Source organism: Scleropages formosus, chromosome 25 (genome assembly GCF_900964775.1).
Source record: "Scleropages formosus chromosome 25, fSclFor1.1, whole genome shotgun sequence".
NCBI lineage: Eukaryota > Metazoa > Chordata > Actinopteri > Osteoglossiformes > Osteoglossidae > Scleropages > Scleropages formosus.
The window spans coordinates 10,458,448-10,485,297 of record NC_041830.1 but is presented as its reverse complement, the minus strand read 5'-3'; the positions used below and the strand labels follow the sequence as shown (position 1 = coordinate 10,485,297).

Below are 26,850 nucleotides of genomic sequence, written 5' to 3'. Positions count from 1 at the left end.
CACATCACACATTGAGTCAGTAGTTCAGCTGAAAAGCCTGTCTTTGGACTGTGGGAGGAAATCAGAGCACTCAGAGGAAACCTATGTAGAGACACGAGGAGAACATGCAGACTCCACACAGACTGAACAGGGATTAAACCCTTCTTTCACACCACCCAGGCACTGTAAGGCAACATTGCTGCTCGTGGCACAACTGTGCCACCCCGAAATTGTTTCTTCAAAGCTAAATTAAACGATAAGACACAGACACAGTCACGCAAATGTACAGTCACTTTTGTTGTTCATTTTTCAGTCGTCTTCCTGCTTTTCAGTTTGATCTAAGCATTTTGGATGTCCAAGGATCTCACAACAACAGTCGTATTTATTTTTGTTTGTGACACGGATGGCGAGATGGGCAGAGCTTCACCGCTTGATATGCAAAGTCCTCCACGTGGCCAGAGTGTCAGTGAAATCATCACATCGAAGGTACCATTTTTCCATGTTCGCCTGGAAAAAAAAAAAAGACTGTCAACATCTACCCCCAGGTAGGTTATGACTTGGGTTGTCTTTCAATGAGTAGAAATTAAGGACTCATTAAAGGGAAAACAATGGGAAGTAATGATGTAGGGAGGAAGGGCCTAAAAGCACTTAAATAAATAAATGAATAAATAAATAAATAAATAAATAAATTAAGCCCATTTCTCTCCTGATCTTCTGGCAGCTACATAGAAGAGTCCACCACCATCTGCTATGATTATCGATGTATTTTCTATTTGAATGTCACTTCTATAGGAGCTACTTGAGGGATGTGAACCAGCAACATGGTGGTATCAGACAGACAAGCGATGCTTTGAAAATCCCCATTCTGTGTTTACGGCTCTTTGCCCGCTGTCGATGCACTTCTGCTGATGTTGATTTGTACATCGCTTTGGAGAAAAGTGTTTGATAAATGAATAAACGTATCACATTTTAATGAGTTTTTTTTTTTAAACAGTTCGCTAAGTACAGGTGCACACCGTGGGTTTTGGATGAGCAGATTTTTTTTCCCCTCCTAATCGGACACCTCAGCGAATGCTCTCAGTCTCCAACTACACAAGACAAGAGAAGAGAACACAAGCAACCAGCTGAGAGAACATCTTTTTCAACGTAAAACGCTTTGGATAAACCCATCTGCTTATGGCTTAAATGATGTCATAAACATGAGAGAAATTAGAGCTTTCCAAGAACATTCAAGGACACTTCTGAGTAACGCTGGAGATGCCGGATTCCTAGAGCAAATAAGCCCGTCTTCAAGCTGAGCTCATCCATCGTCATCAGTGTGTGATGTGTTTCTGATCCCTCGGGATGGGGGGGGGGCTGCTGGATACGCTTCCGTCACAAGTTCGGTACCCTTGTTAAAGTGGACTTTTCAAATGTTTATTGGTTCATATCAGCCCTTAAAGTTGACTCAGACTCCAGAGATGACAGAGGAGGGTGAAGACACACCCAAGAAATGGGAGCATGGCAAGAGGAGGGTGATTGTGTGTGTGTTGGGGGGGGGGGGGGGAGGGGGAGAGAGAGAGAGAGAGAGAGAGAGAGAGAAAGAGAGAGGCTGCCTGTTGAGCACTTTACACATTTCTTTACTGCCAACTCAGTTCATTGACAGGCAGCAGCAGGCAGGTCTCTGCGCGGTCGGGCTCCGCCTGTTGGACCGTTAGTTGCGCTGTTCCGCCTGTTGGACCGTTATCAGCGCTGGGCTGCGACACGACGCTGCTCTGGACTGTGCCGGACGGTGAAGCTGCGATCGCGGGGTCACCATGAAGGCGGCTGTGGACGTGACACCCGCCTTGACGCTCATCAAGTGCGAGAAAGTGGACGGTGAGTTACGACGAAGACGCGGCGCGAGCGAGCGGTGCGTCTCGCGCGCGGCGCCTCTACCTCTCGCGCTGCCGTGTACACGAGTCGTTCCGTCTCTCCGCGTCTGCGGCGCCGCCGTGACATGATTTGGTGCAGCTCGGTAACGTCTTCGGTCACTTTTTGCGCACCCGACGTGCCCGATCGATGCCCGATGTTCAAACTGGTCCGGACGGCGCGCGCCACCTCCGGCTCCGGCCCCGGGTCCCAGTAGGGGGGGGGGCGTCAAGGGACGGGGGACGGAGGACGGAACCGTTTGGGTGCTCAGTTAGTGACAGAGTGTCTGACGGCATCACAGAAACAATAATAATAGCGGTCGTTTATGGTGACGATAATTATTATTGGCGTATAATAATCGTTGGTTTTGTAAATTTGGTCATTTAGCGTCTCAGTGAAAGGGTGCGAAAGTGTGCAGAGATATTTATACAACAAGGCTGAGCAAATATATACATATTATTACACACACACACACACTCAAAGCACACAAAGTGATTACAGTCATTATTATCCGACTGTATCATGCGCACTGACAAACCACTGCTGTTTTAATAATAATATTCCTGCATGTCAGAGATGCAGGATCAACCCAGAAGAGGGGAACAGTTATTATTATTAAGTTATTATTATTGTTAACATGTGTTCATGCAATTTTCTTTGTTCAAACTTAAAAGGGTTGAATACTCAACTTTGCAGTGTTTTCCTCATTTACGCAGCAGGGTATTCGTACTGTGTCAGTGCAGGGTTAAGTACCTTGCTCGGGGGTACTGCAGCAAAGGGCTCCCAGCACCGCACCACCTGCTGCACCGGTTTCGGAGCTGGAGCATCGCTGCCCACCTGTAGTCACCGAGGCCGAGCACGCTCCATCGGCGTTTATTTATATCCAGCCAAATGCTTTTCATGCAAAAGTTCTTCCGCTGCTTTACACTTTTTACAGCTGGCGATCGAAGCCTTTGTGCTTTCTCTCAGCTATGTTTATTACTGTACACTATTCATGACACTTTGCTCCAAGTGACTTACAGTGATTTACCCATTAAACAGCTGAGCTCTTTTTCCTGCATCAGCTCAGGGTAAGTGCCTTGATCAAAGGTACTGCAGTAGGATGGGGGATTCGAACCAATCTTCCTTTGAGTGTGAGCTGGTCACTAACTGATGTGCTACTGTGTGACTTTCGGAGCGGAGTAGGACACGTATGCGGCGTGGCTGTGTGTCCACACGATGTTCCGAAGAACCGCTGCACTTAGTCAACTAGCTTAAGTACACTCCTCTAGGGTAAAATAGTAGGTTCCTATCTCAGAATCTTTGTATCGTCTGTCCAAATAAGTCACCGCTTACGCATGAGAGGTACGCGATATCGCTGCATGTTTTTTTAATCTGCTAGTAGTGGGGCTTCTTGTCATTCAGGTGATGCAACGTTTACACACCCACCCCCCACGTGACCCCAAAACCGAACCCGTGCAACCAGGAGGGTCCTATGCAGAAGTTGCAAGATCACGGAAACCGTGTTCAGCGCCGCACGCCGCGATGCGCTGCCACTCGAGGCACCTGCTCCAGGCGGGGCCTGGATCACACAGCGGCTGCGGGGACGAGTGCGAGGTGCTGGGGATGTTGTCTTGCGCTATCGCTCTTGATGCTGCCGCGTGGGTTGCCTCACACCTCGGCAAAGATACGCCGGCGCCTTACTGCGTTAAAGCTTTAAGATAAGCGTGATGTGCTCCTCTTCCGGCGCGCAGAGGCGGAAGTCCTCCTGTTGGACCCTGATGCTGGATGGCGACGTGCGCCGACACTCCGCCACCATCCGCTGCTTGCAGGCGGCGTTGCTGAGCTGCGCTCGGCGTGCGCTGCGGTGTGACATCACAAGTCATCTGGCTCCTTTGCACATATGCAGATGCATATGGGTGCGTGGGCGAGGGCGAGGGCGAGCAGGCGCGCGCGCGCACACACATACACACGCACAGATATCTCCGCCGAATAATCTGTACAGACCTGGTGCTCGGAGGCCGCACTTGGATATGTGCCCAGATTTTATCAGCTGCAGTGCGGTCCGTCTGCGTTTAACAAATGTACTTGGGGAAGGATTACATTTCGTCAGAGTTGCACAACATGCTTCGTGCTTGTTGAAATTGATAAAAAAAAAAAGAAACGTATCGGGAGTTAACAGGAAAAGGCAACACTGATGCAAGCGGAGCACCTCGGCCGGGGCGCTGCCGCGGCTGTTTTTGGAAAAGGAAGCAGGTGTTTCTTTAAACTTCATTGTTTGGGAAGTCCTAACCTGGCAGCTGGTTTCGCACCCAAACAGCACGGCTTTTTCTCGATTGTTTGGCCTTGTCCCTTGGACTCGCAAACCAAACATTGTAACGAGCGGGCGATTTCCCACAAGCGGTTTACACATTGTTAAGAAAACTCTCTGATAATACGTTCATTAATTTAGCTGACAATTTACTCATTGAGAAAGCTGGAAAAATTTTCTTGTTGCAATTCAGGGTAATTGACCAAGAGTCGTACAGCAGGAGGTGGGATTGAAACCCACGCCCTTCAAGTCCAAATGCAGCGGTTCTAGCAGCCTTGCTGCCCAAAACTATTCAGAAACATGTATTAAAGCAGTTAAGGTTGCGCACCAAGCTCGGCAGTGAAGCAGGAGTTCGCGGGGTTGAACCCCACAAAATTCTGGATAGAGAAGCAATTCCATGTCCATGTCCTGGAAGTGTGGCTGTCTGTAGCCAAACCCGTTCATGAGTGGGCCGCACAGACACTTACTTTCAAAGGTTCGATGGAAACCTCAAACGGCCAAAGAAGATCACAAAGACTGTGTGATATCAACCATGTGCCAAATTGTGGTTTAAGGTCATGAGGTTATGGATCAGAAGCTTGCAGCCTGGGGTTCAAAAGGCAATTGTTGAACATGGGGTCTGGTCCTACACCCACAGTCACTGGTGTGTCCCCGAGTGACCCCTGACAGAAGATGAATCTCGCATGTCGCTGGTGAACGTGTGCCGGAGGATGATTTCCACAGCTGGAATGCGGCCGCAGAGACTGCGTGGCTTTGTTGAGCTGTGTGATGGTTATTCATAGACAAATCTGCATGACAGCGGGCTGTATCACAGCGACCGTGAATGGGCGCCATGTGTGAAGGCATCTGAAATAAACATTACTCCGTATCATGAACATATGATATGGCGTTGGGACTTTCTCCATAAATTGTTTTACTCATAACTCCAAAACTGCTTTCATCACAAAGTCAATAAAATCAATAAAGGCTAATAATACAGGTGGTCCCCGATTTATGATGGGGTTACGTTCCACGAAAATATCGTAAGTCGAAACGCATTTAATACACCTAATACGCACCTTTGCGTGACAGGCTGGGAGATGGGGATCGATGCCGCTGCCCAGCATCGCGAGAGCGTATCGCACCGCATATTGCTTGCTTGGGAAAAATCAAAATTGAAAATTCGAAGTACGGTTTCTGCTGAATGTCTATCGCCAGCTCACCGTCATAAAGTCGAAGAAATTGTAAGTCGAACCATCGTAAACTGGGGACCAGCTGTGCAGAAATCCCTCAATTTATGAGTTGAGGTTCCGTAAAAGTCTTGGCTATAGCTATAAGAATTAATTATTTGCGTTGCGCTAAATTTCAGTTAAGTCTAATTTAAAACGAAAGAAAATTTAAAAAAAAAAAAAAACCTGGTCTCCACATACTTTTATGGCGGTTGTTCACCGATTCGCTCCATAAACTTGTGCGACATTCCTCATCTTGTTACTGATCGCTGACGTTCGGAAACACCAGACACGAGCTGTGAACACCGTGTAAGCGAGCTGAACGAAGGCTGCCTCACGCTTCGATTGCGTCTGAGTGCTCTTTAGCGCCATCTATCTGCCTGGGGGGTGAACTTTGCTCTGCCAAAAATGGAAATTTTACATAAGCGAAGAAAATGCAATGGAAAATCGATGAATAAATCTGAAGGTGTGCTGTACGCTCGGAAATTTGTAACTCAGCTGTTCATAAGAGAAGTGATGGGGTCCCACACAAAATTGCGTAGCGGGAGAATGAAGTCTGTGGGTTTGGATCATGAAACGATTCTTTCAGGGGGTCTCAACGTTGAGAACATCCCTCTTACGTGTTATAAGTTATTAAATTCTATATGACCTCATCAATGCCGTGCTCTGCGGTAGCATCGCAGTGTTCATCACCCTCTGTGATGGATGTCATCCACTCTCACTTAAGAAGCTACCAAACCAGTGTGACTCCTTACTTTTCCCGGTCACGCTGAAATTATTCATAACGACTTTTAATACTTTTTACAAACATCAGCATCCAACTTTTAACCATCCGCAATCGTTTTTCCACACTTATTTTTTTGCCGCTGCCTGTATATCTGGATTTTTTTAACACGGATTTTAGCCTCCTCATCTCTCTTAGATGCTTTTGTACACACACATACACACACACACACACACACACACACACACACACACCATAGATTCCCTATGCGTGTGTGTGTTCCCATGGTGTGGGAATGCAGCCGTCTCCTCTGGCGGAGTCTCGCCACTGAGTCATGGCAACATCACCGTGTGCTGTCGATGCCGCAGGGCGCTTCTGGTTGCCGTGAGTCACTGGGCCACATCACTGGAGACCCATCGGGTAATCTGTGGCCCCACCTCCCCCACTACTGGGCGGCTGGGCACTGCCACTTCCCATGGCTTGCGTTTCTCCCTACCCAGTTTGACACCTGTTTCACACCTCACCTACTCAGGTACAGTTTTTTCCCTTGCTTTTCCTGCCATTCGAACATCTGGCCAGATGTGGTCCGAATAGACATATTTTGGGTACTACGGCGATCAAGGAGCCGCTGGTGTTTCGTGTCCACCCGTCTGCCGTTCCTCTCATTACAAAGAACAAAGACGTCATTAGAGATCTCGTTGGTTCCTTGGTTCGGCCGGAACACATTTTATAAGGAGGCAAATCTAAGCAATTATCCAGGGCTCAGCGAAATTTGGTAGCGCCGCATTTTGGTACTAAATCAAAAAATAAATTATGACTCTGGGAAAAAAAATGTTAAAAATCCTGGCTAATAAAGAAGAATCTGTTTTATTGGAAAATGGAAAAAAAAAAAAAACAATTGCTTCCTTTTGCGTGATATAAATATCAGATGATATTTATCTGATGATATTTATCGCCGCCCCGTGTCTTTGAAATGTTGTAGCTTTGTAGGCGACATTTTCTATGAAACAAACTGTCGCTCTTCGTAGTAAATATTATATACCTACTGGTTCCCATAATAAACTTTTGTCTTGAAAATAAGTTTAGTTTTCAATCCGCTTTCAGTTGTTAGAGGATAACCTTGCGTTCTATGCATATATAATGCACACATGTGCGTTGTCATAATTACATAAAAATGTATTTATTTACAAACCAAATTTTATTTCCCTTTCATGATCTGTATATCTGTATGAGAATAAGAGGGGGAATTTTTTTTTTTCACACACTGACACACACATACAAACACATACATGTATGCATGTATATATGTGTATCTTTATTAATTTATAGATAAAAGATATATAATAAGGGGATGTTTGGCCTGTGCCTACTCTCTGGTTGGTCTGGGGTTCGAGTCCCGCTTGGGGTGCCCTGCGATGGACTGGCGTGCTGTCCTGGGTGTGTCCCCTCCCCCTCCAGCCTTGTGCCCTGTGCTGCCAGGTTAGACTCCGGTTCGCTGCGACCCCGCTCGGGACAAGCGGTTTCAGTCAATGTGTGTGTGTGTGTGTGTGTGTGTGTGGTAAGGGGATGGATTCATTTCATTGAACTGGACTGGACTGGACTGGATTGGATTGATTCTTCCCTAGAGGCACCAACCCTGTTTGTGACGCATCTCTGGCCCTTTGGTTGGGGGGACCCGGTTGTGACATCGGGTGTCTCGCATGACGTAGCTCAAGCGCTGGTTTCCTGGAGAACATCAGGACCGCAAATCTCCTTTGGTCTGAAGGACCGTAACTAGTTTCCGCTGCCTGGAAGCGCTGAGATCTGGAGAGCTCCTGGGTTGGGTTCCTGGAAAGAGAGAACAGAATTCATCAGAAGGGACATACTTGTGGGGGAAATGTCTGTGTGTGTGTGTGCGTGTGTGTTTTTTTTTCTTTGCGTGTTCACACAGTTTTTTCTTATTATGAACAGTCAGTGGTGGCAGTGGAGGAGTTGCGCCATACGTGGCTTGCGTTTGCGGAGGAGCGGTTCCCCCCGTCGCGTGCGGCCTGCTAACATTCGTTGCTCAGGGCTCGTTTCTCCCGCGCGTGCGTGCGGAGGTGCTGCGCTCCGCGGAACGTCTCGGCTCGGTCGGATCTCCGCGCCGCTTGACCAGCAAGTGTTACATTTTTCCGCTGCGTACAAGTTCCTGAGTCAGAGCAGTAAACACGTTGTTGTGCAAGTGCTGAAAAATGTGACATTTGCTCAAAGCGGAGCTGGAGGCCGAGCGGCTGAAAAACACACGCTTTCTGAGATCAGAGGCTGTGAAGGAGGGAATTGGAAAAAAAAAAAAAAAGTCAATAAGCTGCGTTTCAAAATGTTTGAAAGAAAAAAGGTCAAAATAAATACACAAGCAAAACAGGGAAAGGTAGCGAGCGCTCAGACGGAGCTCGTGCGAAATGATGCCCTCATTAATTATAAGTGACAGCTACGCTTACGGTCGTCTCCATGGCAACTGCACCACGGGCACTCTGGTATTTGACGCACTTGGGCGTAGAAGAAGCGTCTCGCGTGTGCATGAGGACGTCACGGCGCCGTCGTCGTGGGATTCTGCTTTTGTTTACTTCCAGGCCTCTGCGTTTGTGGGAAACTCCAGCATCACCCCCGACCCCCCCCCCGAAGGTCGACCGCCGGCCGACTCCGGTCGAACCCACCGACTCGAGCGTGAGTCAGAAGCGGCTACAAACAGGAGCGCGTTGAGAAACTCTGCAGCATTGCAGACGCCCCTGGCCTCTGGGAGCTGCTGCTTTGCTCATTCATATTTCAGTCACGGACGTTCATTCATAAGGAAGCCCTACTGTACGGCGCGAGCGAGACCCTAAAGCCGCGCTGCCGCCGTTCGCGTACCGCTGCTTTTTCAAGGAGCACAAACGCGGGGCGCCTTACATGAGCGATGGCCTAGCTCTCACGGAATGCATGGCATCCAGCACAAAAACACAGCCCACGAAGGCCACTTTATTACCCATTAATATGTCATGATGTCTATATTCATATCACTCACATTATCTTTATAATATACCACGGAATGTCCAAATATATTTACAGTAATTTATCTGACCCCGACTTAAAATGATTTGCCCATTTATAAAGCTGGTAATTTTACCAAATCACTTTAGGGTGTTGCAGTGGTTAGGGACTTCGATGGCTGTTGGTTTGAATCCCACTCCCTATATTACTCATAAATATTATGTTGTCTAAAACGGGTGAGCAGTAAATTGCTGTTGATCTAAGTGTCAGTCAGCTGAAGATAAAATAGTCGTCTTTTAGGAACAGTATGTAGTACAATGGTTACAGCTGCTACTGTTGGACCCGGTGGTTACAGGTTCAAATCCCTTCTTCAGCTCTAGTACTCTTGAGGAAGGTACTTACCTTAAATTGACATAGTTAAATTACTGAGCTGTGTAAGTAGTAGTTACTGGATTAACTTTATAAGTGTCTTTGGAGAAACGTATCACCTAAATGAGGAAATCAGTGCAAGGAACTCAATGCTGTAAATCACTTTGCAGAAAAGTGTTGAATAAATGAGAATGTAAATATATTTACCTTGCCAGAGGGTACTACAGCAGAAGGTAGGATTCAAACCTGTAGCCTTCAGTTCTAAGGTTACAACCTTAACCATAATGCCACCTGCTGACCTATGGGAGGTATTGCATGGAAGAGGCTTGGATGCTGCTGTCTGCATCCTGATGCTTGCCCTTAATAGGGTCCTGTCCCAGGCGGACCCCCAGCGGCTCTCCACTGTGTTTACTGGTTCATTTGCCCACCCCATTAGCGTTTCTAGTAAAACAGCACGCTGAAAATTCAGTATATCTCAGCACAAAACTGGATGTGATGGCATGTCCAGTATCAGTACGAACACTCCATCTGCCTGCCGCGTGTTTGCTTCTGTGTCTAAACATGTGCGCGTTCTTTCCGTGGAGATGGTGAGTGTGTTTCTGGGCGGCGGTGCATCTCGGCGGATTGTTTACTGCGATGAAAACACGTGACAGGGACTGATGGTCGTGCTGAGCAATGACACTGACCACCTGTCAGCAGAAGGCCTGTCCTCTCGCACCCTGGCACACCAGCATCAACTCCATCCTTTTTTTCGGGAAATCGCTAGATTTTTTTTTTTTGCGTTTGAATTTAATCGCGATGTTCCGTGATATTCCATGATGTTTCGCTTTCCTTTCAGCATGCAGTAAAATGTTCACGTGTACCATTTAACATAATCTACATGTAAAATATGTACTGTAGTAATAATATGAATACAAAGCTCCTCAGCTTAAGGTCACAACTGAGATAAGAAGTCATAGGGTAGCCACACACACACACACACACACACACACACACACACACACACAGAGAAACACACACTAGCTCAGCTTAACTGCATGTCTTTGGACTGCGTAGGAAACCAGAGCACCTGGAAAAAACATGCAAACATATTGTGTTAAAATAAAAGAAAATTTCATTTAAAATGGCAGCAATTACCTGATCTCCACAAACTCTTATCGAGTGCCAGTTGTGGACCGATTCATCACATTCATCAGCCATATTCAATGCTTCCCATATTTTGATCGCCCACCGACACTCAGGAACACCAGACATGAGTCGTAGACACTGTGGAAGTGAGTTGAATTAAGGCGGTGCCGTGCCTCTCTTCTGTTTGGGCGTTCTTTGCTGTTATCTGTCAGCTCGGTGGGTAAACACAGGTGGTGTTTGATCTCCTAAAAACAGAACTTTAAACGCACTGAGCTAACTGCTTTTATGCGTTCTCTGGTTTTGTGCTTGTTTTTTTTTTTTTTTTTTTTACAGAAGCAGATCCAAAGTACAACGTCAAAACTGCAGCTGCAAAGCTCTCAGTGACACGTCCAGCCCAGAAAACCACCATGTAACCTGCTCACATGTTTTGCAGATGCGAGCGCGTTGGCTTAGGCTCATGCGACCGAGAGAGAGAGAGAGAGAGAGAGAGAGAGAGAGAGAGAGAGAGAGAGTCGGTGTGATGCAAAGCAGGGATGCAGCAGCACTCATCTGGTCTGGATACCATTTGCTCTGTGCTCTCTCAGCTCTAGGCTGTGAAGTCGGTCTGTGTCTCTGGCTCGGATGAGCGGCTGTAGCGAGATGACTGTTGAAGGCGTGGATCAGTCATATGAGGGGGAGTGTTGGTCAAGCGAGGGAGCGGCTGGGTTAACCCCTTTCGGTTTCGCTGGCCTGACCTTGGTCGGTCAACCGCCCTGAGACGCCTGTCCCGAATAGGCTGCGTTCTCGCGACAAAGGTCCCCAGTTTGGCTGACTACAGTTAATTATAGTTTGTTGGGTCACGTCCCAGGTACTGCACCCCCTGGGCATGGTACACGACCCAGAGCTAAGAAGAGGACATAAAAATAAAATATTAAGGTGCATAACTATACGCTGAACCCAGTGTTTCTTCCGGCTTCTCTGGTCTCAGATGTGCAAGTCTTACTATCACTGTCTTCATATTGTTGGGTTACGGTGGAACTCGGCGTCAAACTGATGTTTCGTTCCTGTCCTGTGATTGGCTGGTCTGAGAGCTGGTGCTGACAAAGGGATTAACGTCAACTCCCGGCGGGCACCTCCCCTCGTGGGGGTTTTCCACTTTAATGAGAAGGACACCGTCATACAGAAAGCATCGCTGGGCCGTGATGGGGGGGGGGGGGGGGGGGGGTCCTGACTCAGACCGAAAGCTGAACAGGAGGGCCTCCGGTACTCTGCACGACTTCAAGTTACACCACTTACAGAGCCGTCTAGCACGCAGCTCTCCGCACAGCACTTTATTAATCCTCCGGAGCGTTTTTTAAGCCGACGCACTCATGCGTATGAATCAGTTAGCAAAGCGTGAAAAGGTTATCTATGAATTAACTGGCACCTTTCTCCAAGGCGACACGTTGTGTCACGATTGTCTGGTGGTGAGGAATTGAATGCATTCGCTAATATATGAAAATCATTCACAGTGTAGCTGACATCTTTCTCAGCGGCAACTTACGAAGTTAACTTCGCGCACCCCGGTACTCACGCTGATTTACCCGTTCATACAGCAGGGTAAAGTTTAGTTAGCAATTCAGGGTAAGAATTTTGGTCAAGGCTACTGAGGTGGGGGGGAGGGGGCAGTGGTGCAGAGGGTTTGGCCAGGTCCTGCTCTCCGGTGGGTCTGGGGTTCGAGTGCCATTTGAAGCGCTTTCTGACGGACTGGTGTCCCATCTGGGGTGCGTTGCCTCCCTCTCCAGCCCTGCGCTGCCGGGTGAGGCTCCGGCTCACCCCGACCCTGCTCAGGACAAGCAGCTTCAGACAGTATGTGTGTGTGTACTGCAGCAGGAGTGGGATTTGACCCACAGGTTCTTGATAGTGAGTTGGTGGCTCAATCTGCTGTAAAGCACAGTGCATTTCTGTAAATATTTCATAAATAACTTTACAGAGAGACTATCCTTGCAGCAGGGCCCATACACTCCCCACACAGGTGTAATTGGTTACTCCATAAATCAGAGCTGCGATATTATTCCATATTTATGCATGTAGGAAAGCACAGGTCCTCAGCCTATGGCTGTTTTCAGAAGTTTTCTTGAGTGAACCCTCCGACTAAAGCATGTTGCACGAGGAGTTGGGTTCGAGGGGGCGGCTCTGCTAAAGCGCAGACAGGTGGCTCTTGATAAGATTTGCACGAGCGCAGCCAGGTCGCCCAGCGCTTCGAAGCGCCTCACTCTGCACAGACGTGCCAGGTGGTGGAGCGCCTCTCCCCTATTGCTGTGTGTCTGTATCTCTGTGTGTTTATGCGTGTTTGTCAAACACCCACACGTTGGTTGGGTTGAAAGTAAGTTGTCGGAAAAAGTTTGCTGCAAAAAACTCTGGTGCAGTTGCTCTACACACCTGATATGTCCCAGCGAATCTTGCACAGACGATGGGCGTTCAGTTCAGAAACATACTATTACTGCACAAAAAATACAGTGCGATGCAATTTATTCTTACATTTATTCATTTAGCTGACACTTGTCGCAAAAGCAACTTACAGCGTTAATGCACCTACAATTACTTACCCATTTGTACAGCTGGGCAATTTGTTTTACTGGAGCAACTTAGGGTAGGTACCTCGCTCATGGGTTCAGCGGTTGGAGGTGAGATTCAAACCTGTGACCTTTGGGTCCAAAGGCACTAGCTGTTCCCCTGTTCTTATACAGTGCTGCTTGAAGGTATGTGAGTCGTATAGGGATGGTCATTTTTCTGGCGTAAAATATTAAAATAAACATCAGCTGTAGTTCTTAAGTGTTAAATTTATAAAAAGAATAAATGATTATGAAAGGTGGCGCAGTGGGTTTGGCTGGGTCCTGCTCTCTGGGGGGTCTGGGGTTTGAGTCCTGCTCGGGGTGCCTTGTGATGGACTGGCGTCCCATCCTGGGTGTGTCCTCTCCCCCTTCAGCCTTGCGCCCTGTGCTGCTGGGTTAGGCTCCGGCTTGCCGCGACCCCGCTTGGGACAAGTGGTTTCAGACAGTGTGTGTGTAAATGACTATGATTTACACACCTGATTCTACTTACCTTCTTGGTTTAACCAGTGCAACCCTGGCTTCACTAATTTTTGTACCTGCACTACTTGTGTGTTTCTACTACACGCACAGTTTCCTCTAAAGCAACATATGGAATTGGTCATTAGACACCTATTATGTCACACGGGAAACACTGATTCTCATTAAATGAGCAATTTGTGGTAAAACTAAGGGACACAAGGGCTTCACATACTTTCAAGCAGCACCGTACAGCGCTATATGCTGAAGACAGATTCAGTACAGCTCAAATTATAGAGCAAAAAAAACTGTTAAAGAAATTACATTTACATTTATTTAGCAGGAGCTTTTCTCCAAAGCGAGTTCCAGTGAGCTCTACGTAGTGTTATCAGCCCACACACCTTATTCACCAAGGTAACTTAATAGATGTTACATTAAATACACAAAAAATCTATAAACCATGATGACAAGGTGGTGATTTTGTACAAGGTCACTTGTACCCATTTATATAGCTGTACGCATCTTGTTCTGCTGTATCAATTCACAGTAAGTGCCTTGTTCACGGATTCCGTGTTCGGAGTGGGATTCGAAACTCAGGTCCTTTGAGTGCAGGTGATGGCGTGAACTGCTACGTCACCTGCTGTCCCTTTTTGCTTCATATGATGGGACAAATACCGCTTGTGAAGGCCCAGCTGCAGGGTCCCGCCAGAAGTAGGATCTGGAAGCTGTCACGCGTCCAGATGGGGTTCTGATTTTTGACGTAACTCGTATGTGGTCGGATCCCTCTCTCTCTCGGCCTCTGCCCGTGGCCCGGTCAGCCCGGACGTCGGCCTGCGACGCCTCTTCTCCCTGGGATCTCCCACAACCTCCCACTGCTTTTCACCCCTTAATTTAACAGTCTTTGCTCCTCCAGTGCACCAATGAGCCCTTTGTCTCTCGCTGTGTGTTCGCTGGGGCTGAAGGGGTGACACACTGCCCTCGCGTGTGCTAGTCGCCTGCCAGGCGCTTCCCCAGCAGACATCACCATATTTCCCCCTGACCTCTGACCTCTGACCCGGGCCCCATTGTGTTGTGTTACAGTGTCTCTTCTGTGCACGGTCTTCATCCAGTCCGTGCTTCTCTAGTGCGTCTGGAAGCTGAGGAGGCTGTGGGGGGCACTGACTGGTCTCACCCTCACACAAAGTGTGTTTGGGCCAACGTGGGGCAGTGAGGGGAAGGACTCCTTGAACCCAGCAGCCTTAAGGGGTACTCCGAAGGTTAATAGTCCATCAGTCCGAGCGCAGCTGTCGATCTGCGACCTCAAAAAATGGAAAATCAGCATCTGTCACAACGGTGCTTGGAGGACATGGGATTCGAGATCACGTCTGGCCGTGAATGTGCGTGTGTTCGTAAGCGTGTCTGCGGGGCCACGCTTCATTGTCTAAGCCCTCTCCCTGTGCATCTGCCTAACAGATCTGGAGTGTGCAGACGTCCCCCTGCTGACGCCCAGCAGCAAGGAGATGATGTCACAGGCCCTGCGGGCCACCTTCAGCGGCTTCGCCAAGGAGCAACAGCGGCTCGGCATCCCCAGAGGTACAAAAGGAAGTGGGGAACCACTGAGCACGTCGCTACACTCCTCACCCTTTATTAGAAGCGTTGCCTGCATCCCCATGGTTATCTGACTGTGGTGAGAAGGGAGAAAGTCACCTCTTTACTGTAATATTTCACTCAATGGGACTTTCTAATAAAACTGGATCAATTTCAAAATCACATATCATCTCATATCAGGTTGATAGAAATTAAATGCATTTTTTATTGTGTGAAAATTGTTGTTATTTCACTGACATTCTTCTTAAAAGTTAAGCATTTATTCTACCCACACCACACTTATTTACCTATTCAAACAGCTAGACACTCTTTACTGTACCATACAAGGCTGAGCATCTTAATAAAGGGACTTGAACCCAAGTTATTTGGCTGAAAGGTAACAGCCCTAAGCACTATGCCACCTGCTGCTTGGGGGTAGCTCAGACTACAGCACTCACTGAGGCAGCCTTGACCCAGCTGACCTGCCTAACTCCCAGCTTTCCCTGCAGATCCCCTTCAGTGGTCAGAAAGCCACGTGGCCTCCTGGCTGCTCTGGACCGTGAATGAGTTCAGCCTGAGAAATGTCGACTTCCGGCAGTTCTGCATGGATGGTGCCACCCTGTGTGCACTGGGCAAGGAGCGCTTCCTGGACCTGGCGCCAGACTTCGTCGGTGAAATCCTCTGGGAACACCTGGAGATGCTACAGAGAGGTGAGAACATGTGAACTTGTGTTCCCATAGTACCATGTTCTTATTTGATACCTAAGCTAAGATATGAGATATGGCCCAGTTAGGCCACAGTTTATTAGACTTCTATCTTTAATGCCCTTTGGTTGGTTGTCCACAGGACAACCAAATTCTCTCACAATTCCCTAACAACCCTTTGTCTCTTGTGAAGATGCAAAGCACTTCCCGGTCAATGATTTGATGTCCACTGTGCAGGAAACATACTACACCACAGATTACTTTGTCAGTAAGTATGACCATGCGACCCACATCAAGTTGACTTTCAACGTGAAGTGTTGTTGACTGTTGATTGGGCTTGACCATCTCTTGAAAGCTCAGGCAAGCAACACCATGCATCATTATTCCCATCTCATTCCAGACTATGGAATTGAGCATGCCCAGTGCGTGCCACCCTCGGAGTACTGTGAACCGGGCCTCATCACAGAGTCCTACCAGATGCTGAATCCCATCAGCTCGGAGGACCTGCTGTCGCTCAAGTATGAAAATGGACACAACGGTGTTCTCGATCCCCTTCCTGGGGAATACCTGCCTATCAAACAGGAAGTCATCTCCCTTGACAACATGTGCGTTGGACGCATTAGCCGAGGTATGACTACCAGAGATACTGCATTTTTACCTCCATGCAGAAAGGGGGCACTATAGCTGACATAGTTCACTGTTTCATGACCCTTAGACGGATAATGACTCGTGACTCATTACATAGCATGCGTCACGGAAAATGTAGCCCCTGTTAAGGCTACAGGATACGTTTAAAACAAGGTATTGGAGCATGAGAATTTGGAAGCAAGCAAACAAGGCTACATAAATGATTCCTGAAAGTCACTTCGGTTGATTGCATCACTGATCCTTCATGTTTTAGTCGTCAGTATTTTTCATAAAGCCAACAGCAGAGCTGAGAATGGCATCTCACCCAGAAGACACCAAACACCATCAAAAAAACATACGTGAATAGATGAAAAATCTGAACCGCTAATCAAAATCCCCAATGAAGGTTGTGGTAAGTGTTGTGTGCTAGGAAGTGTCTCTGGTGTTCTGCCCTGGCTGTTCCACCCCTCAATGCTCCGTTTGATCAAGCGCTGTCCTCTGTAAAGAAAAAGACAAAGAGAAGAAGAAGCCCTCAGTTGTGGTTCCCCAAAAGGCGACCCTTGACAAAGTGCAAGCGCTGCAGAAGCCACACGCTTCTGGCGTGGTGTGAAGTTTGAGAATGAGGTGCCCTTTAAAGTGAGAATCTTTTTCAGACCTCTTCGAATAGAGGAGCTGGAAGGTCTTTACAGTGATAAGAGGTGTTGGGGGAAAGTACAACAATACACGCTTTGCTTCTGATAATTTTTTGGAAAAATAAGGGCAACGTGATACATAAAGCAGTTATCATTTTCTGACATCGTATTGTCAGTAAAAACACGATAGACCGGGATTTATCGTAATTTCACTACTACGGTACTCTCACTCCTTAAGTCATCGTACAGACAGTAAATCCTGAGGTCTGAGCGCTGAAATTATCGCTATAGAAAAATACATGCGCCTCCAGATTTTCCGATGCGATATTAATAGCTCACCGTGTTACCTTGCAGGTAGGAGCAAGCAAAATGTTGGTTCACCAAATTTCCTTTAAACCAAACAATTTTTTGTTTACAGACCTGTTCAATATGTTGTTCATAAGCCAGAGAAGGAGAACTGCGAAACAAATGTTTCTATATTCTTTAGAATGGCAGCGAATAAAGACCATTTGTCCGAAAACAAAATTTTACTGCTGATGGGGTCAAAGGCAATTCATACAAAATCCAACTGACTGAAATATTGTGTGAAATGCAAATATTTAGAATACTTCTATTGCACCACTTGGTAGATAGTTCTTGTTAATTAGTAGCTCACGGTCATAAAAGTGGTAAACTAAATGCAAAGTTACACCCAACTTGAAGTGATCCATTTTTAGCTCTTGGACAACTTGGCGTTGTATTGGAGCAAACCTTTCTCAATGGTAGCATCCTATCCTGGGGCTCATACCTTCGGTTCTCCACAGGAAAGCTGGGTGGCCAGGACTCCCTGGAGAGTGTGGAGAGCACAGACAGCGCAGAGCGAGTGCCTAACAGCTGGAACGCCCGATCCCCCTACAGCGGCCTGCAACGGGTGCCCTCATACGACAGCTTCGATTCAGAGGATGGTCCCCCACCTCCATCGGCACCCCGGGCCAAGGGCACCTTCAAGGACTACGTGAGGGAGCGCACCGACCTGAGCCCTGACAAGCCGGTCATCCCGGCTGCCGTGCTCGCCGGATACACAGGTACCTTCCTTGTGCTGGGCTCAACGTGAAAGAGTAATATTTCTTCATGAGGTTTCATAATGATAGTTCCTTTCTGTCATTTATTTCCACCATCTACCATAGTCAAATCCCACATGTTTAATCATAATAATCTTATTTTAAAAAAAACTGCAGCTGTCCTGTTATCTCACGACATTTAGAAGTGGTAGTGACACCAGTAGTGACACCAGGACAGATGCTATCACATATAAAGCCATTCATCTGCAGCAGCACTTCTGGAAGACATTGCTTCTACACAAACCATTAAAGTGGTCAAATACATTACATGACACTTTTCTCCAAAGTGACTTATAATGTTAGTCTACCTACAATTATTTACCCATTTATACAGCTGGATAATTTTACTGGAGCAATTTAGGGTAAGTCCCTCACTCGGGTACTACAGCTGGAGAGGGGATTCGAACCTGTGGGTCCAAATGCAGCAGCTCTAACCACTACCTTACCTGCTGTTCACGTTATTGATGCTTGGCTCGGAAACTGAAATTTGCTTCAAGTTGAAAGATCCTAGAAGTTGCAGCAGTCCTGTCATCTCACAGCTTTAAGAAGAGACACCAGTGGTGAGAGATACCAGTGCCCACAAAGCTTTCCTGCAGCACTTCTGAAATGCATTGCTTCTCCTATAAGGATATCAGTAGTGCATAAAGTCATCAGACAGGTTTGCGATTCATTGTTCTTAAGCTGTGAAAATCGAAATGCACGACAAGATTCCTCAGAAGCCGGTCGACCAGCGAGCGCTGCCAGTGGGAGGTGTATAAAATGCCGACTGTGGGGGATTTACCGTGCGTTAGTATTTATATTCAGCGGTCTGCTTATTCAGGCCCGATGCCAGTTGGTGTCTGCTTTCAGCACTTTGCTCAAGCTGAAAGATTTCTGCTGAGAAATGCAGCTCTTAGGAGCTGCAAGAGATCAACATGTCATCCTGGTTAAAGTTCGGTGTTGGCTTTGAATGTGGGCCGGGTGATGGTTACACCTGCTGCTGTGCCGCGCGTTACGGCTGCCGGCTCCGTCACCTTGTTTACATGGTTTTGACAGCGGCGAGGCGTAGATGCACGCTTTCTGTGTGGGATGCGCGGAGAAAGTGGAGCGATTCACAGGAAATGAACGCAGACCCCGCTTCATCCCCTGCATGAGGTGCTCATCTGCACCGAGCATCTCAATCCCACTTCCTGACCCATTTGTTTGATCGCCCCGGCAACACAGGAGCTAAGTAAAAGAAGTACACAAGCATACATGCGTACAAGCTATCAGTGCTTTTCACAAGCAGTGATAAATTTACCACCTCGTCTCACAAGACTTTTCAACCTACATTGCAAAACCTATTTTTTTTTTTTTTTTTTTTTATTTTGAGCAGCAATAAATTTACCACCATATCTCAGAAGGCTCAACAACCTACATCGCAAAAACCAGTTCTTTTTTCTTTCTTTTTTTTTTTTTTTTTTTTTTTTTTGGAGAAGAGCAAGCGTTTGATTCCAAAAAAGGAGAGAAAGTTCTCCACAATCTAATTTGAACATCTGCACAAGCAGATCGTAGGTGTCGAAAACATGTGGTTAGACCTGACAGCTTGAGACATGAGGGCAGCTACGCAGCGATTGCATCGGCGTAGTGAAGGGTACGAATCTTGCAGGCTTTTCAAACTAATGCCGAAGCCAGATTTAATATGCGCGGTGGCATTCGATTTTGCTGATGGGCTGAAGATTGTTCCGTCGTCTGTGTTTTGCCCCCTTATGCAGACAGCTGAACCGCCCAATCCGGTAGCCGTGTGCTCCGGCCTGTTGCTAACGCTACATGAAGCGGCTAATTTAAAAATCCATACTCATCCATAAGCAGGAGAGTGGCTAACGTGACTTTTAATGATTTGCAATACGGCTGGAGCTGAATATCAGCAGCAAAAATGTCCTGCTGTAGGTGGGCGAGGCATGAGGCGCTAAGATATGAGAGTCATTTGGAGTTAAAAAGGTTCTGTTGAGGAGCCACAGTAAAAACAGAAGTAGTGAAACGGTCGAGCTCTGAAACAAGCTGGTATGCAAATCGCGAAGAGTTAACGGCAAGGAACGCAAAACATGAAGAGGTATTCAAACCTGTCCAAATACAAGGATAGCTGCTGTGAGGCACCGGTGCTACTCGTTGGGCCCGTCCAGGACATACGGGGATGTTGAGATAACCTTCAGTTTGCTCACATTGAATCGACATTACAGGGCAGTGATCTTACAGAAGCTGCACCAGATACTGTACTTTTATTCATACCAACCGACATCAACAACCGCTTGACCCGAGCAGGGCCGCGGCCAACCCGGCAACACAGGACGCAAGGCCAAAGGGGACGCAGCCTGGACGGGACACCAGTCCATCGCAAGGCACCCCAAGCAGGCCTCGAACCCCAGAGTCACCCCACAGGGAGCACTGGCCAAACCCGCCGCATTATTCATTTCAGTCACATTTTACCATATTCTTATTATGAACACATGATCCTATATTTACTGCTTGTATTTAGTGAGTCACACAGTAGAGATTTCCTTATCGAGGGATATTATGAATGATATTTAAGTAAAGAAAGGGCAATAAAAATGAACTGGAAAAGGTTTCTACCTTCAAAAATGTATAACTTGGCTGTTAATAACACTAGGAGGCAGGGTATTTTTCTGATTGTGCTGCTTTATTTATTACTGGGTAAAGAAATAAGAAAAATGTAACTCTTGAATGGCTTGAGGTTTGCATTAGTTGTGTCTGTAACCACTTTGTTTTTCATATCAAACACATCAGTAATCGATTTGTTTTTCTGAAATGAAAATCAGAGGCACCCGACACAAAATTAACAACCGAGAAAAGACACGAGTAGGTGATCGGAATGGATCCAAACAACGATGCCTTTCGCCCTCCTTTCCTGTGATGTTCTTTTATGGTTATCGCTCTTTCTCCTGTATTTGAAGATGAAATGCTCGATAAGAGCGTGAAATATGTGAGAAAGCCTTGTGTGGGTTTTCTGATGTTTTCTTGTTTTTCACGGTTCTTCAGTACCATCGCTAGCCTTTCATCAGCATGCCAGCAAAGGTGTGAACTCTGGTCATGGGTGATGCGCTGCCGCAGGAAAGCTGAACCCTGCTTTAAATACTAATACTAATGCCTGCTACCCATCCTTCTACCGTTTCCTAATGAACAGCGTGGCAGATTTATTGCTCTGCTGCATCTGGTACCAATTCTAAATGCTCACTTACATTCTTGTGGTTGTTGGGGGGTGAAGGGGAAGGGGTTATCGCTGATTTATGCAACTTTTCAGTCAACGACCACCAGCCCTTTGAAGGCATTATAAGTGAAATTAATAAGGACCTTATTAAAGAGCTGTGCTTAAATCCTCAGTGACAAGAGACAAGTTTCAGGTGTTCTGAACACTAATATGTGGAGTAATGTGTTTGCTCACAATGTGTTGGAGGTTAGTGTTAACTGTAACGTGACAACGGACAGTAATAGAATTTGAATGCTTTTTTTTTTTAGCGTTCGTATTGATTTTCAATGCAAATAATTCTTGTACAAGCATAACGTTTTGTTTTTTAAAAACACCAGCCATCTGGGGAGATAGAACTAAAAAAAAAAATTGTTCCAGTAAATGTTATCCAGATGAAGGTTTTTTATTTGGTCTTGTTCACTTACAGAACACACTCACATTTTTACAGATAATGTAACTATGGAGTTTGCTCCCAGAAGGCCTTGGATCTTGTAACTGAAATACTTTGCGGGATTCATAAGAAATATATTAAAAAATAGTGAATGAACTGTCTCTCGGAAACTGGGTCTCTGAAGCTCTGCTGACCTTCCATCACTATATCTGTGTCCAATCAGGAAGCGGTCCCATCCAACTGTGGCAGTTCCTTCTGGAGCTCCTTACGGACAAATCGTGCCAGGCGTTCATCAGCTGGACGGGCGATGGCTGGGAGTTCAAGCTGTCCGACCCAGACGAGGTGAAGGGCCACATCGGCCTGCTTTCAGCCAGGACCATGACAGCATTTGGCATCTTCACAACATGCCATTATACCAACTAGACCAACCAGGCTTTACCAACCTGGATAAAACTTCATGTTGTACAATGAAACTGAACCAAACTGGTATCACCTGCATTATTAGTTCTTCCCCCAATGTACTTATATCTCATTTGAATATCGATCTTGCTTTTACGCCTCACGTTGCAATTGTCCTAAATTCTATAATCAGTTAAGTAGTCGCGGCTAAATGAACAAAAATTAACCATTTCTTCCCTCTCCTACCCTTTGTTAGGTTGCACGGCGATGGGGTAAGCGCAAGAACAAGCCCAAGATGAACTATGAGAAGCTTAGCCGAGGCTTACGCTACTACTATGACAAAAACATCATCCACAAGACGTCTGGCAAGCGCTACGTGTACCGCTTTGTGTGTGACCTGAAAAGCCTGCTGGGATATGCCCCTGAGGAGCTACATGCCATGCTGGACGTGCAACCAGACGGCGATGATTAACAACCCCTCGAGTGGGACAGGGCCTCTGATTTGTTTGCACCCGGGCTGAATCAGGCTGTGTCTTTACTTGTAGCTGGGACTCCTTCCTTCCCCAGGAGTGGTCATCGGAGGAATGTCCAAAGAGACGCAGAGGACCGCATCTCCAATGTGCTCCTGATCTCAGACACATCAATGTGAACATGGACACTTTGACAAGGTCATCCGGAAAGCTCTCCGTATTCAAAATATTTTCTTAAGTGCCAAACCTTTTTTTGCAAACTTAGCATCGGAAAATTAACAGAGCGATGGAAAGCAGCAAAGTCGTGGACTTTGGGGCAGGACGTGGACATTGATGGACAATGATGGACCATTCAAACTGACTGTGAAATCAAAACAAACTATACAAAATACAAGTCCTCTTTGTCTGTATGTCCAGCATTACTGTTGGTGGAAAAACCCAGGGCACTGAGTATTCAGCTGAGACCAATTTTTTTTAATTTCATCATTGTCTTATTGCCAATATTACATTTTTCATCTGTTGAAATGAATATCTTTGTTGTACTGCTGTGGTGAAATATTTCAGTCACTAATTTTTTCTCCAAAGAGGGCAGAAATCCAACCATAGAGCATTTGGGTTGCTTAGAAGGACTTTTCCAGGGGGAATTTAGAGCAAAAAAAAAAAAACATTTCTCTGACAACACTGGCTACAGTGGGGGGTGTTTTGTAGATGTTCAGTAGAAGAAAAAACAAAACTAAACTACTCAAACCCAGAGTAGTGCATTTGCGCAACTGAAAGTGACAGTTGTATTTGCTTTCCCCTTCACAACCGCACTGTTTGGCTACACACAATAGAGTGACAGACCGACCGTTAAAGTACCCTCAGACTTTTCAGGGAGGTACACCACTTGTGCCTTAACCAATTCCTTGAGAAACCATCTCTGTTCCACGAATGTACTTTTCAGAAAATGCCATAGGATCAACGTCCCTGTCTGTAGCAGTAGGTCAAATGTAGTCACGCATTGCACTGCAGGAGATGAGTAAAACGTTCTAAATCATTGAATACAACGTCATTTTGAGCCATACTCTTAGGATATTGTTGTAGACCTCAGTTTGGATCATGCTGGTTGAAGGTACTCTGGTACAGCTGAAACTGCTGGCTAAAGAAGAGTTTAGGAAAGGATGGCCTGTGTGTGTTCACTCTGTATTCAGGTGTAGGGCTTTTTGATGAAGAAAGACCAAGAGGGTCTAAAGAAAGCAGCCATGAAAAAACTGGGGGACTAGGCAAGATATGAAGGAGCTACTTGGTTTCAGTTTGTCTTGATGGGTATAGACCTGAGTTATAAATCCATATGGACTTCAGACAGAAGATCATGCAGACTTGAGTTATAAGGCTATGTAGTCTTGAGCTCTAAGGTCACGTAGACTTGTGGTTTAAGGATATGTAATCATCAATTATAAGATCAGTGGACTTTGTCGCAAGTCCATTAGTGGCCAATGGAAAGGAAATTGACTTGCTACATGCACTATATACATTGGAGGGGCTGTTCTTGTATCTTTGAGAAAGGTCTTTGGCCTCAGTTGCTTTAATATCTAAAGAATGGTGTAAGAATGGTGTGTTTGCTGTATTTGCTTTTATTGCTATTATTAAATAATATTCTATTCTAATACGATTACTTAGTGGAATAGTGATAATAGGATGAACAATGTTCATTCAGACTTTGAGAAACATAGTGAAAGGTCACTGAAAAGTTGACATCAATGCATGTGAAGTCATACATGGGAGTGCTGTTGGGTCTGAGTTTGGAAACCACACAATTTTGCATTAAGAGGGAACCTTCAGAATACTTGCAGTCTTGTTGGTTACTTGGAATTTGGTTTCTAGACAGTTCTGGACAATTCCCTATGCACACTGTGTTTTTAAGAGACTGTAAAAATGTTTCTTCAGACAAAGACCTGTTTGTCCACCCAGCCCAGCTTTTCAAGTTGACTCCAGTTCTCTGGACAATGAGCTAGCATTGGGATTTTTCCACAAAGTACCACTTCTTCTCAAGTTCTACATTTGGGTTGTTCTCAATTGTCAAGCAAATAGCAAAGCTAAAAATTCAGGTCAAAATGCTGTCACTTCTGTTTTGAATTTCCTGTTTTCTTCCAAAATGTGTTTTATTCATGTATTTGAGATATACTTGTGAGGATGCAGTGTTAGAGATTAGACAAGTTTTGTGTAATACGGTTTCAAAAGTGAATTTTAGAGCCAACATCCAGTGACTTTCTGTTTTCACCAAAAGTGGCAAAGACTGTTCATTTTGTTTCATAAGAAGTATTACTTTATGGCTCCCTGTAGTGAAGTTTCAGTAGCATTTCGAGCCATATGGGTTTTGCACCAGCTTCCGAAGAGTAGACACTTAGATAAGTATATCTTTGGACCAGTAGCAGCTTTGGAACAATATAGCGTGTAACAAGGAGCGCTTTGGACAATCCTTCTGACGAGTGGTATCAAAATAAGCATTTCTAATGAACAGCAGCTGAAGCACACAATGGAAGCACACCACAGAGTATTCCTCGAGGAAAATCGTTTCCATTATGTTACTTACTGCACTCTCTTCCTGGTTTTCTACTCTGTATGCATTTTTAATGTTTTTTTTTATATATGAATAATTTATATTTTGTAAACTTTGAAACAGGACATGCAGATACACACCTGGAATTTTATTGGTCAATCTGAATAATTAGTAAATATATATATAAAGTATAAAAAAGGAAATGATTTATACAAAGGCTGATGCTGGCCCATCATAGATTTTTACAGAAAAGTTTTATAAACTCTAGGTTTTTACTCGTTGTATTGACGGTGTTTTATGCTATTAAAACATAGAAAACCAAAAATAATTTGTGTTTTGCCATTGTTTCCCAACAATCATTTGACTCATTCTGTTGTACTGTTGCACAAACTGGCTCAGAAACAGCAGCAACAAATCAGAGCTGCCATGAAGAGTATTGTTTGCTGATGTATGGACCCAGTGGGACCCACACACAGTTCCTGGCAAATCTATTATCCCATGACAAGAAGAGTCATACTCCCAGCATTACTTCTCTGTATCTGAATAAACCAGAAATTCACAAATGTTTCAGATGTTTAAACCGTTAAAGGAATGTTCCAACAGAGACAAAAAATATTCCAATGGTAAGTCATGAATAGTCCATCAGCTTCTTTGTAGACTGAGTTAGACTTTTCAGAAAGGCTGGTTTAAGAACACAGCTGGGGGTAGAGTGCTAAAATTTCAGTCTGTAGGAAGCAAGCCTGGTGAAATGAATATAAGTGACTGGTGGTGGATCACATTGTTGAGGGAACCACATATTTCAGAGCCAAATCTGCCTGTTAAAATATATGGTGGCTTTCATTTAGTGGTATTCATGTTTCTGTAATGAACCAAACTATAGGTCTTCATGGGTTTCATACCTGATCCTTCCCAAGTCATCGAATTAAACTCAGACTTGACCAGGGTATCTGAAACATGAACCAAACTTAACTAAAGACCCAACACAGACTCAGCTGCACCAAATACAGACCCAGCTCCCCCCATTTTGGACTCAACAACCCATCATAGACATAACTCAACGCGCAGCCAGCTCACCCCAAACGTAGACTACACTCAACCCAACATTGACTCAGTTCAACCCATCACAGATCCAGTTCAGTGCTACACTGACCTGACACAACCCAGCATTTACCTGACTCAACCCAACGTAGACCTGATTCTGCCGGACTCAACCTAGCACAGACCCAGCTCAGCTTAACGTAAGACTGGATTCAACCTAACACAGACCTGAATCAATCAGAATAAATAAATAAAACACAGATCTAACTGTCTGAGTTACGAAAAGTTCATTTCTGCATCAACTACAAATCCCAATATCATGGGTCCAGCTAAACCCAAAACAAACCTCAATCAGAGTAAATGAACAGACTCAACCAAAGATACACCTAACCCTGTCAAGTAAGTAAAACACAGTCTCTACATGACTTGTTTCTTATCTGCACATTGGAGGTATCGTCTGGGATCAGAATGTCCCCAAGATCTTCCAGCTGCTGCCTCCTCTATCCTAACAAGCATGTCACCACGTTGCCGAAAGGTGACGTCAGTACAGAAACACACT

General features: G+C 45.8%; 1 protein-coding gene and 1 long non-coding RNA gene across 2 annotated transcripts; one reads left to right on the top strand and one right to left on the bottom strand.

The window, feature by feature from the left end:
• The first annotated feature begins 1,614 nt into the window (after window positions 1-1,614).
• On the top strand, window positions 1,615-25,500 carry LOC108921688 (protein C-ets-1-like). Its single transcript, XM_018731298.2, has 8 exons — window positions 1,615-1,836; window positions 15,055-15,174; window positions 15,678-15,878; window positions 16,066-16,140; window positions 16,273-16,500; window positions 17,935-18,195; window positions 22,069-22,187; window positions 22,501-25,500. The coding sequence occupies exons 1-8, from the start codon at window positions 1,776-1,778 to the stop codon at window positions 22,714-22,716; spliced, it is 1,281 nt and encodes a 426-aa protein (XP_018586814.1). The 5' UTR covers window positions 1,615-1,775; the 3' UTR covers window positions 22,717-25,500.
• LOC108921689 (uncharacterized) lies at window positions 15,794-18,992 on the bottom strand. Its single transcript, XR_001965078.1, has 3 exons — window positions 18,678-18,992; window positions 16,859-16,997; window positions 15,794-15,868 (listed from the first exon to the last, which is right to left on the bottom strand). It is a non-coding gene; the product is annotated as an uncharacterized LOC108921689 (long non-coding RNA).
• Window positions 25,501-26,850: the final 1,350 nt, after the last annotated feature.